General features: G+C 35.4%; 1 protein-coding gene across 1 annotated transcript; it reads left to right on the forward strand.

Moving 5' to 3' along the window:
- The first annotated feature begins 7,081 nt into the window (after window positions 1–7,081).
- On the forward strand, window positions 7,082–11,870 carry LOC307120333 (SLAM family member 9-like). Its single transcript, XM_079807326.1, has 6 exons — window positions 7,082–7,185; window positions 8,346–8,663; window positions 8,761–9,078; window positions 9,174–9,293; window positions 9,689–9,768; window positions 10,257–11,870. Exons 1-6 carry the CDS (start codon window positions 7,128–7,130, stop codon window positions 10,308–10,310), a joined length of 948 nt encoding a protein of 315 aa, XP_079663452.1. The 5' UTR covers window positions 7,082–7,127; the 3' UTR covers window positions 10,311–11,870.
- Window positions 11,871–12,679: the final 809 nt, after the last annotated feature.

A 12,679-nucleotide genomic window follows, 5' to 3' on the forward strand; every position in this document is an offset into this window, starting at 1 on the left:
CCTCATGAAAGCAATTTTTTAAATGAGATTAGTAACATCCGTGGACACATTGATCATTTTTATCACGCAATAGAAAATTTTTTACCACTATAGTGGATCTTGCATTTTATAAAAAATTTTTACAAATCGTAGCTTCATCGGAATGGTCCAAAACTTGGTGACTGTATTGGTACTTGGTATTGAACACCCAAAAAAATGCAGGATTTGAAAAGTCTAAGTGGTCGTAAAAAGAAAATAGTCACACTCAGGACCAAAAATGACCCCCATAGGAAATTAATGGGAAATTTGTTTTTTTGTGCGTACAATCTACAAATCAGCCAGGATGCAGAAAAAAAGGACTCAGCAGTGAAGGGGTGAATCTCTAAAACATCAAGAGTGCAAAACAGACAAAAAACCTCACACACACACACTTATACACACAAATACACACACACACACACAAATTAACGCGTGCCATTCCAAAAGGTAATTGTGTATTTGTGTGTGTGGTTTTTTTTTTGTCTGTTTTGCACTCTTGATGTTTTAGAGATTCACCCCTTCACTGTTGAGTGCTTTTTTTCTGCTTCCTGGCTGATTTGTAGATTGTATGCACAAAAAAACTCTGTATTTCCCATTAATTTCCTATAGGGTCATTTTTGACCCGAAGGTCCTGAGTGTGACTATTTTTTTTACGACCACTTAGACTTTTCAAATCCTGTCCCCAATTTTTTGGGGTGTTCTATAACCAAGTACCAATAAAGTCACCAAGTTTCGGACCATTCAGATGAAGCTACGATTTTTTTTTGTTAATTTGTAAAACGCTACGGGTCATTTTTGAAGTACCCCAGAGGGTTAAAGCTACACTGTGTGATATTTTCCCCCATCTAGTGGTGAAAAGGTATATGACCATCCAGTGAAGTTTAGTTTCTGTTCTTCTCAATTCCGATTTCGTTTCAACTCCTACGGTGGCCGATTTAGTCCAAGATTAATATGGCTTCCAGTTCGACCTCGTCCACATTCGACACGGTGCCTGTGGGATATTCTGTGCGCAGTGGGATGGTTGGAACTCAACTTGCCTAATTATTCGGCTAGAAAGAACTGCAGCTAATCCAGAGTGAATTTTGATGATAGTAATGTTTATTCAGTCATCCAATTGCAAGGCATAAACAGGTTTGCGTGGATATGTACATAAATGGGGTTTCTGAGAGAGACCAAATAAGGATGGTAAATATACACGATAATGACATGACAGAAGATGCACAGTTAAGAACTGTATAACTATACTTATAAGTTACATTTTTATAATGTAACCGTAAACCATAGCTTATTGTACCATATATAGGCGCTAAATGCAGCTGCATTAAAAGGAGCTGCCGCTGCTGCTGCTAACAAGCGGTGTCCGGTTACAAAAGTGTGTGCGCCGCTTTAACGTTAGCACTGCCGTGCGCTCTGTATAACAAGCCGATCAGACCTGATACATATTTCCATCAACATACATTACAAACAAATATTTTCTATAAACGAATAAACATTGTTGATAACAAAATAACTGAATGATTATTCACATAGGTGAGCATTACGCTATTGTATGTTGACACAAAAATACTTCTGAGGTGACATCAACTGAATTACCCGATGACACACTCTGAAACACATCTACAATGACAATAACTATTATTACTTTTTTAAAATTGAAGCTTTAAATATATTTATTAATTGTGAGCATTAACACTTTAACTTGTAAAAACAAATCCAGTTTTGTAGTTTTAATCTCTTCCTGTTGTTCGAGCAGTTCAGATTTGTGAAGATGAGAAAACTTCTGCTGTTCTGTTTCAACATCCGTCGTTCTATGAAAGAAACACACACACATGGGTAAGATCATGTATCATTAGTTTCTGTTGTGTGTGTGTGTTTGTATCATTTCAGTGAGTCAGATGGAGATCAGTGTGTGATTGTGATACTTTTCTGCAAGCAATAACTAGTCATTTGTACTGGAATATGTTTTAAAGCAACTGAGAAACACTAAAAGAGTACAGGATATTTTAATGCAACTAACACAAATAATTGTGCAAAAGAAAGGGCAATAAATAAACTCAATCTCTACTGTATTCATTCATGAAACTTTTCACTTCAGGCTAATATTTAAAAAAAATGGTCACACTTTCTGTTGTTCTTTAGGCAAAATTTCCTATTCAGCTTGCGTTATGGTTATGATTTAACATAGTGAGGCCTGTGCAATTCATGCTAATATTACAACATTTCAATACTTGATAATTTTTTCTAAAACCACTGCTATAGATATAGATGATTTGTTTTAGTTTTTTATTCTATCTTGTGTGATGTGTTTTACAGAAATCTGAAGAGGAGACTCATGTGGAGTATGTGTCTGTCAGCATGAGAAGATGATTTAATATTTCTCTAATATCTGATCCAGCTGTGATCATTTCACTATTGAAAACTTCTGTGACGAGTCTATGGTATTAATACTAAGATTATGCATATGATCTTATATTATAATTTTAAAGAATAAATCCAATGATTCACTGTTGTAATATGGTATCATGCAAATGTCTTGTGACTGATCACGGTATTTTAAACATCCTTCCAGCAGCAAAAAGTCAATTTAAGAGCCTCCAAAAAAGTCACTGCGATTTACTATAGGCTACATGTATAATTATGAATGTGGAAATAGTAATTTTCCTCCACATAATGGTGTAGTTCAATCTAACAGTAGGGGTTAATGTAACAGAAACTGCTCTTCTCTCTGTATAGAGCGCCATCTAGTGTTCAAAATGGGAATTCATATCTGGAACCAGGGCCGGCCCTAGCATTTTTGGGGGCCTAAGCAGATTTCCAAAAGGGGCTCCCACTACCTACAGTTTCACCTAACCACCCCCAACCCATTCCAACATACACATCCTACACCAGTGGCATGCACAAGGGGTGTAATGGGGGGTCTTGAGCCCCTGCCCCTGTGAAAGTGAAAGTGAAAATGCCCTTTTCTTCTAACCAACAGATCCACTGTCCTACACTGACACCTTATTGTAAAGTTTGACCAAATTGTCTTACTAAATATATTTATCTTTCAAGATATAATATGAAGATATCTTTATCGATTGCTTTTAGATAAATGTATCAACATTGTGGAATGAATAAAGCAAAAACACCTGCCAATGGGTTATTAAATTTACAATAGAGAATAATTTATTAATAATAATTATAATAATAGAGAATAAATAGGTTCTGAGCTGGCATGTTTAAGTCCAGATTAAATTGCGAAGAACTTTATAAGTGTAAAAACACATGTTTGAAAAGTATTTAATTCGGCCTATTTAAATAATTTGAGTTGTTTGATAAACACTAAAGCAAATACAAAAATCTGAATGGCTGTTTGAACACGTAAATACTGGTTGCTTTTCCTCTCCGTTACGGGCAGAAACAGAAAGTCGCGCTTTCGCAGCTGCTTTGTGTACAGGGGTAACCATGGTAACCACCGTATTCTGCTCCATAAGCGCCACATCCTGAGAGTGAACTTGCATTTTTATTCAGCCCGTCTGCAGCTTGTTCAGATGATCAATGCGAAAACCAGATCGAATTTACACGCAGTGAATTGCACTGGTAGATGGAAAATAAGCTGATATGCATTCCTAAAATCTAAAGAATTTGGATATTAAGGTAGGCTATCTAGAATTATTAACGTATTTTGAAGTGGCCATGATAAAAATGTCATGCAAGACACTGATTCCGTGGTACATCGTCTTTAAAGCGCTCGTAAATGCCGAATTAAACCAATAACACATCGATGTAGCATCTTGTTCACTTTTTCCCCTGTTTTCCTCTTCTCTGCACCAGATTGATACACTCTAAAAAATGCAGCCTCTTCATTTTCAACCATTAATGCACACGACTGGCACAAGCAAACTTTATCAAACTTATTACCATGCATTACTGTCTTAACCCTCTGGGGTACTTCAAAAATGACCCGTAGCGTTTTATAAATTAAAAAAAAAATGTGTAGCTTCATCGGAATGGTCCAAAACTTGGTGACTTTATTGGTACTTGGTTATAGAACACCCCAAAAAATTGGGGACAGGATTTGAAAAGTCTAAGTGGTCGTAAAAAAAATAGTCACACTCAGGACATTCGGGTCAAAAAAGACCCCCATAGGAAATTAATGGGAAATACAGAGGTTTTTTTGTGCATACAATCTACGAATCAGCCAGGATGCAGAAAAAAAGCACTCAACAGTGAAGGGGTGAATCTCTAAAACATCAAGAGTGCAAAACAGACAAAAAAAACACACACACACAAAAACACAATTACCTTTTGGAATGGCACGCTTTGTGTGTGCCATTCCGATTTGTTTCCGATTTCTGATTCCGATTTGTGTGTGTGTGTGTATTTGTGTGTACAAGTGTGTGTGTGTGTGTGTAAGTTTTTTTGTCTGTTTTGCACTCTTGATGTTTTAGAGATTCACCCCTTCATTGTTGAGGGCTTTTTTTCTGCATCCTGGCTGATTTGTAGATTGTATGCACAAAAAAACAAATTTCCCGTTAATTTCCTATGGGGGTCATTTTTGGTCCTGAGTGTGACTATTTTTCTTTACGACCACTTAGACTTTTCAAATCCTGCATTTTTTTGGGTGTTCAGTGGATCTTGCGTTTTATACATTTAAAAAAAAAAATCGTAGCTTCATCGTAATGGTCCGAAACTTGGTGACTGTATTGGTACTTGGTAGTGGTAAAAATGTTCTATTGCGTGATAAAAATGCTCAATGTGTCCACCGGATGGCACCAATCTCATTTAAAAAATTGCTTTCATGAGGCCTAGGCTTAACTCTAAAATGAAATACAGCTTTAATAATAATTTTGAAAAAATTATATATAGATATACATTGTTTATTATATTCAATGGGAAAAAAATGGTCATCATTATTGCATAAATATTCATTATAAATCATAAAATTATCTCAAAACACCAAAAAAGAAAAGAAAAAATATTATTGAACAAAAATATATTTAATTGATTTTACTCAAATCTTTTTTATCTTAATCCCGCCCTCCAGGTCATTTTTGAACCGAAGGTCCTGAGTGTGACCCATAAATGAAGAACCCCAGAGGGTTAAACATGACGCATGCAATGCAATACACAGGCAATAACCATGTTTGCTGTAACTTCTCAAAATAAACAATCCAAAAGATAAGACACTCAGTGCAGGTCACACCGGTATGTTATACTTTTTTTCCCGTGTTTTGTTGCGTTGCATGCCGGTATGTTGACAGAAGTTTGGGGTTTTCATGTGTTGCGTGATATCTCTGCGCCCAAGTAGCAGTGCTTCGCCTGTGCTTCCCCATAATATACACTGAAAAAACAGGAAAACACATGTTGTCCAATTTACTTAATCGTATTATTTGTGATCTACGCAACAAATTTGTGTTTCTCTTCTAAACATGATTTCATTGCTTTCGATGAATGTAATTCTCTAAATGTTCAATCTACTAGATTAAATTATTTGGGGTGAATGTGAACCAATTAAGTACCCGAAAATGATTTTTGCTGAAACTGTAGTTCCCAGCATGCTTTGCTTGGGACTTGACGACTAGAGTAAAATTGTTGAAATTAAGTGTTATTTTATGTGTTTTTGGGCAAAATGAGAAAAGGGGGGAGACTTTATATTGTTTATTAGTGTTTAATGTTTAATTATGTTGGAATTATTCTAACCATTTAAATTACACTGGGTTACCATAGTGGAGAAGAGCGGAGCGATTGCTTAGGCTGTGGACTGACTCAGCATATGTCATAAATGAGCATTTCACACTTAGCATTATAGTTGCTGGCAACATAATGAAATCTACTGAGGACAGCATTATAGCTCAATCAAGTGACAACAAAAATATACAAAAATAAACTTGTGTGTTTTGATTAAAGAGGCAGGATCTCAAGCCACCTTGTGCACCACTGTTGTTAGGCAGCCATATTGAAATCATTGTGAGATTCCTCAATTCGGTTACTTAAAAATGACTTAATTCCATTATGTTAAAATTATGTGAAGAAATAATGTTTGTTTAACTTAATTGATTCATGTGGAACCGATGTACATGATTAAATCATGTAAATCCCACACACCATTTTTTTCAGTGTAGTCCCAAGTCAATATCTGCCTAGGAAATCGCCTAGTCTTAATCTGCATCACTATTTGTATTCGTTGTGAATACGCAGGCCACAAGAAGAAATTAGGTGGGTTTTTTTGGATCACTTTTACTCGGGACATGCTAGCTGGCAACATAGGATTCCATTCATTATGCTAAGCTAAGCTAGCGGCGACCATGGCATGCCAAACTAAAACAATGCATGCATTGAGACAAAAATGCATTTGCCCACATATCTAAATGTAGGAAAGATGTTGAATAAGCCCTATTTCTAAAAACAGTGGAGCGTTCCTTTAATGAACATCATACAAACTCACATCCTGATTTCACCTGCTGTAATAAAGCATCAATCTCTAGAATGTGAACGTGTTTTTTTTACTAAGTTTATATAAAATTATTTTATTAAGTTTATATAAAATTAAATCACTTTTACAGACTAAACTTGTGAATGTGAGCGTTAAATGATCATTGTGTTTCGATTTTCTGTTTCTGTGTCAAATGCAGTTTCTCATCATGTTTCAAAGTTCAAGTTCAAAGCTGTTCCTATAGAAGCAGGACAGGAAGAAACTCTTCACCTACAAACTAAACACACATGCTCTTGATACTCTTTCTCTCATCTACAAGATGTCTGTCCACACAACAGATCAAACCACATCTCCGGAAAAAAAAAACAGCAGAAGGTTTCAGTTTGACTTAGTGATGCTTTTAACTTTGTACTTTTTTTCATACACTAAGAACTGAATAAATACACAACTATTTTAAAATCACTAGAGTTTTTGGCCATTAGTTAAAACTACTTTTCAAAAGGTATGTTAAATGATAAACAATAAAGAATATCTCACCCATTAAGAACAGTTAAAGTCTTAATAAGGGCCAGATGAACTATAACATTATATCATATGCTCATGCAGTGAGTGAAACTATAGGAGGGTCAGACTCTGTCGGGGGAGGATTCAGTGTTTTCAGCAGATTAGATCAGACACTGAACAACTGAAGAAAATGTCTCACATGTTTTTCACATGCGTTTTATTCAGTTTGTGTTGGTGCCGTCTGATTCGTAAGTGACAAAAAAAATGTGTTATGGTTTAATATTTTTCCATTTCAGATTAATACAGCGGCTGCTATACACTCAGAAAAAAATTACAAAAGCTGTCACTGGGGCGGCACACTTTCAAACGGTACTAATATATACCTTTAAGATAATAATATGCATCCTTTAGCGATAAATATGTGCATCTTTTGAAAGGGTCCCGTTCCAGTCACAGCTTTTGTACCTTTTTTCCTGACTGTACTGTTCAAATTTTCAGATTATTTTCATGTGCTATTCTTTATGAAATGAATCATGAACATTGTGAAATACACTTTAAATTAAAATTTCTAGGTCCAGAAAGGTCATGAAAATAATGGACATTTATAGAGTGAATGTAAATGTCTCTGTTTATTATTATTATTATTATTAAAATACAATGTACAAAAAAATACTTCTGCAGTGATCATAAACATCTACAGAAGTCATAAAAATACATTAGTCAAAATGTGCAGGTCTCATTTATTTAAAATAATGTATTGAAAAAGTCCAGCTCAATTAAACTTGTACTTTCAATCTGCCGTATTTATTTGCATTTGTTCTCGATAAATGACGTCTCTTTAAACACTGATTTTCCTCTACAGCAGATTACTCTAAAACTAATTAAAGATTAAGAATGTGTTGCACCAAAAAAATTACACTTCAATATAGTTTAAATCAAGATTTATCTAATAATTCAGTTGCTCCAAACTTTGTTTAAAAAATTACAGACTTACTTTTAAACCCTCCTTTTGATCCTGGTTTTACTTTACATTTAAGATCATATATTATAAGATATTATATATGTTCTGCTTGATTCTGGCAGTTTCTCTCTTTATCTAAGAGCGACTAATGTCAGAGAGAAAGTTTCTGGTTGTCAGTCAAAAAGGAAATTTAATATTAAAATCATTGCTGTTTAATTACAATGGCGAATCCATCAAATCCAACCGTAGATTAAGTTTTAACATTAAGTGCTGCAACCAGCCCTGAGTGTTTGTCTGTTCTTATCTCACCTTTCATTTAGTTTTGAGTTTCTGCTGCTCTGGATGTTCTCAATTTCACATGTAAAGAAGAAAAACTACAAATGATTTCAAGCTTTATTAACCATCAGAAACATTAATCTGTTCTAAATATCTCTGTGTGTTCATCAGGTGTGTTTGGTGAGTCAGTGTCAGTGATGGAGGGAGATTCTGTTCTTCTACAGACTAATGTTACTGAAATACATGAAGACGAGGATTTACTGTGGACATTTGAAGCTGAAAAGTCTCTGATAGCTAGAATCAAAAGACAGAAGCAAATCTTCCCCACATCCGATGGTCCTGTTGGGAGATTCAGAGACAGACTGAAGCTGGACGATCAAACTGGATCTCTGACCATCACAAACATCACAACTGAACATGCTGGAGTTTATCAACTAGATATAAGTGGAGCGAAATCATCATCAAAAACATTCAGTGTTTCTGTCTATGGTGAGAAGAGACTTCATTTGTCAAACATGCACAAAATGTTTTTCATGACAAAACTTTGTATTTATCAGTTTTCCTCTTATTCTCTCGTGTTCTCCAGCTCGTCTGCCTGTTCCTGTCATCAGCAGAAACTCTTCACAATGTTCTTCATCATCATCATCATCATCATCATCATCATCATCATCATCAAATTGTTCACTGGTGTGTTCAGTGTTGAATGTGGGTCATGTGACTCTCTCCTGGTACAAAGGAAACAGTTTATTGTCCAGCATCAGTGTGTCTGATCTCAGCATCAGTCTCTCTCTACCTCTGGAGGTGGAATATCAGGATAAAAACACCTACAGCTGTGTGCTCAACAATCCCATCAGCAACCAGACCAGACATCCCAACATCACTCAACTCTGTCACACATGTGCAGGTACGACAGCACGGCTGATGATTATTTACTGACCTGATCTCTGTCTTCTGTTGTAGATCAGACGGACACACTCACTTCTTTCTTTATCATCACAGAACCGGTCGGACCTTCTCCAGTCTCTCTGATAGTGCTGATCTCTGCTGGATCTCTGATGATTGTTGCTGGATTTGGGATCTTCTGGATCTGCAGGAAACACAAAAAAACTGATCAAGAAAGTAAGTGTTACAGCTTTTATCAAGTATTATAACAAATATTAATTAATATTATTACAATAATAGTATGATTGAAAAATCTACTCCAAACAAATTATTCAATTGATAGCCCATATTATAATTTAATATTTTAATATTCATGTAGGTAACACCATTTAGTCCATAAATAATGTTGGTTATTATTTTTTGCACTAATTGGAACAGGTCTACTCATCTCACAAAAACTGATTCTGTATTTACGGTTTACTCTGTTAGTAGCACATGTGGAAATAGCAATAATGTACAACATATTCATTTTGTTAATGTAGTTTTTAAAATTGCAGCATTAAATATATTTATTAATTGTGAGCATTAACACTTTAACTTGTAAAATAAATCTCTTCCTGTTGTTCGAGCAGTTCAGATTTGTGAAGATGAGAAAACTTCTGCTGTTCTGTTTCATCATCCGTCGTTCTATGAAAGAAACACACACACATGGGTAAGATCATTTATCACTCGTTTCTGTTGTGTGTGTGTGTTTGTATCATTTCAGTGAGTCTGATGGAGATCAGTGTGTGATTGTGATACTTTTCTGCAAGCAATAACTAGTCATTTGTACTGGAATAAGTTTTAAAGCAACTGAGAAACACTAAACGAGTGCAGGATATTTTAATGCAACTAACACAAATAATTGTGCAAAAGAAAGGACAATAAATAAACTCAATCTCTACTGTATTCATTCATGAAACTTTTCACTTCAGGCTAATATTTAAAAAAAATTGTCACACTTTCTGTTGTTCTTTAGGCAAAATTGTACATTTTCCTATTCAGCTTGCGTTATGGTTATGATTTAACATCGTTAGGCCTGTGCAATTCATGCTAATATTACAACATTTCAATACTTGATAATTTTTTCTAAAACCACTGATATAGATATAGATGATTTGTTTTAGTTTTTTATTCTATCTTGTGTGATGTGTTTTACAGAAATCTGAAGAGGAGACTCATGTGGAGTATGTGTCTGTCAGCATGAGAAGATGATTCAATATTTCTCTAATATCTGATCCAGCTGTGATCATTTCACTATTGAAAACTTCTGCGACGAGTCTGTGGTATTAATACTAAGATTATGCATATGATCTTATATTATAATTTTAAAGAATAAATCCAATGATTCACTTTTGTAATATGGTATCATGCAAATGTCTCGTGACTGATCACGGTATTTTAAACATCCTTCCAGCAGCAAAAAGTCCATTTAAGAGCCTCCAAAAAAGTCACTGCGATTTACTATAAGCTAAATGTATAATTATGAATGTGGAAATAGTAATTTTCCTCCACATAATGGTGTAGTTCAATCTAACAGCAGGGGTTAATGTAACAGAAACTGCTCTTCTCTCTGTATAGAGCGCCATCTAGTGTGCAAAATGGGAATTCACATCTGGATCCAGGGCCGGCCCTAGCATTTTTGGGGGCCTAAGCAGATTTCCAAAAGGGGCTCCCACTACCTACAGTTTCACCTAACCACCCCCAACCCATTCCAACATACACATCCTACACCAGTGGCATGCACAAGGGGTGTAACGGGGGGTCTTGAGCCCCTGCCCCTGTGAAAGTGAAAGTGAAAAAGCCCTTTTCTTCTAACCAACAGATCCACTGTCCTATACTGACACCTTATTGTAAAGTTTGACCAAATTGTCTTACTAAATATATTTATCTTTCAAGATATAATATGAAGATATCTTTATCGATTGCTTTTAGATAAATGTATCAACATTGTGGAATGAATAAAGCAAAAACACCTGCCAATGGGTTATACATTTACAATAGAGAATAATTTATTAATAATAATTATAATAATAGAGAATAAATAGATTCTGAGCTGGCATGTTTAAGTCCAGATTAAATTGCGAAGAACTTTATAAGTGTAAAAACACATGTTTGAAAAGTATTTAATTCGGCCTATTTAAATAATTTGAGTTGTTTGATAAACACTAAAGCAAATACAAAAATCTGAATGGCTGTTTGAACATGTAAATACTGGTTGCTTTTCCTCTCCGTTACGAGCAGAAACAGAAAGTCGCGCTTTCGCAGCTGCTTTGTCTACAGGGGTAACCATGGTAACCACCGTATTCTGCTCCATAAGCGCCACATCCTGAGAGTGAACTTGCATTTTTATTCAGCCCGTCTGCAGCTTGTTCAGATGATCAATGCGAAAACCAGATCGAATTTACACGCAGTGAATTGCACTGGTAGATGGAAAATAAGCTGATATGCATTCCTAAAATCTAAAGAATTTGGATATTAAGGTAGGCTATCTGGAATTATTAACGTATTTTGAAGTGCCCACGATAAAAATGTCATGCAAGACACTGATTCCGTGGTACATCGTCTTTAAAGCGCTCGTAAATGCCGAATTAAACCAATAACACATCGATGTAGCATCTTGTTCACTTTTTCCCCTGTTTTCCTCTTCTCTGCACCAGATTGATACACTCTAAAAAAATGCAGCCTCTTCATTTTCAAACATTAACGCACACGACTGGCACAAGCAAACTTTATCAAACTTATTACCACGCATTACTGTCTTAACCCTCTGGGGTACTTCAAAAATGACCCGTAGCGTTTTATAAATTGAAAAAAAAAATCGTAGCTTCATCTGAATGGTCCGAAACTTGGTGACTTTATTGGTACTTGGTTATAGAACACCCCAAAAAATTGGGGACAGGATTTGAAAAGTCTAAGTGGTCGTAAAAAAAATTGTCACACTCAGGACCTTCGGGTCAAAAATGACCCCCATAGGAAATTAATGGGAAATACAGAGGTTTTTTTGTGCATACAATCTACAAATCAGCCAGGAAGCAGAAAAAAAGCACTCGACAGTGAAGGGGTGAATCTCTAAAACATCAAGAGTGCAAAACAGACAAAAAAACACACACACACAAAAACAATTACCTTTTGGAATGGCACGCTTTGTGTGTGCCATTCCGATTTGTTTCCGATTTCTGATTCCGATTTGTGTGTGTGTGTGTGTATTTGTGTGTATAAGTGTGTGTGTGTGAGGTTTTTTGTCTGTTTTGCACTCTTGATGTTTTATAGATTCACCCCTTCACTGTTGAGTGCTTTTTTTCTGCATCCTGGCTGATTTGTAGATTGTATGCACAAAAAAAAACAAATTTCCCGTTAATTTCCTATGGGGGTCATTTTTGGTCCTGAGTGTGACTATTTTTTTTACGACCACTTAGACTTTTCAAATCCTGCAATTTTTTTGGGTGTTCAATACCAAGTACCAATACAGTCACCAAGTTTCGGACCATTACGATGAAGCTACGATTTTTTTTTAAAATGTATAAAACGCAAGATCCACTATAGTGGTAAAAATTTTCTATTGCGTGATAAAAATGCTCAAT

The sequence above is a fragment of the Gobio gobio genome (assembly GCF_949357685.1).
Source record: "Gobio gobio genome assembly, chromosome: 24".
Lineage (NCBI taxonomy): Eukaryota > Metazoa > Chordata > Actinopteri > Cypriniformes > Gobionidae > Gobio > Gobio gobio.

What these genes read in the sequence shown, in the direction of transcription:
- LOC307120333 (XM_079807326.1), top strand. Translation starts at nt 7,128, where the DNA reads ATGTCTCACATGTTTTTCACATGCGTTTTATTCAGTTTGTGTTGGTGC. An exon ending in CAAAAAAACTGATCAAGAAA is followed by an intron (nt 9,294 to 9,688) that starts GTAAGTGTTACA and finishes TTGTTCGAGCAG; the next exon opens with TTCAGATTTGTGAAGATGAG. An exon ending in AAAGAAACACACACACATGG is followed by an intron (nt 9,769 to 10,256) that starts GTAAGATCATTT and finishes TGTGTTTTACAG; the next exon opens with AAATCTGAAGAGGAGACTCA.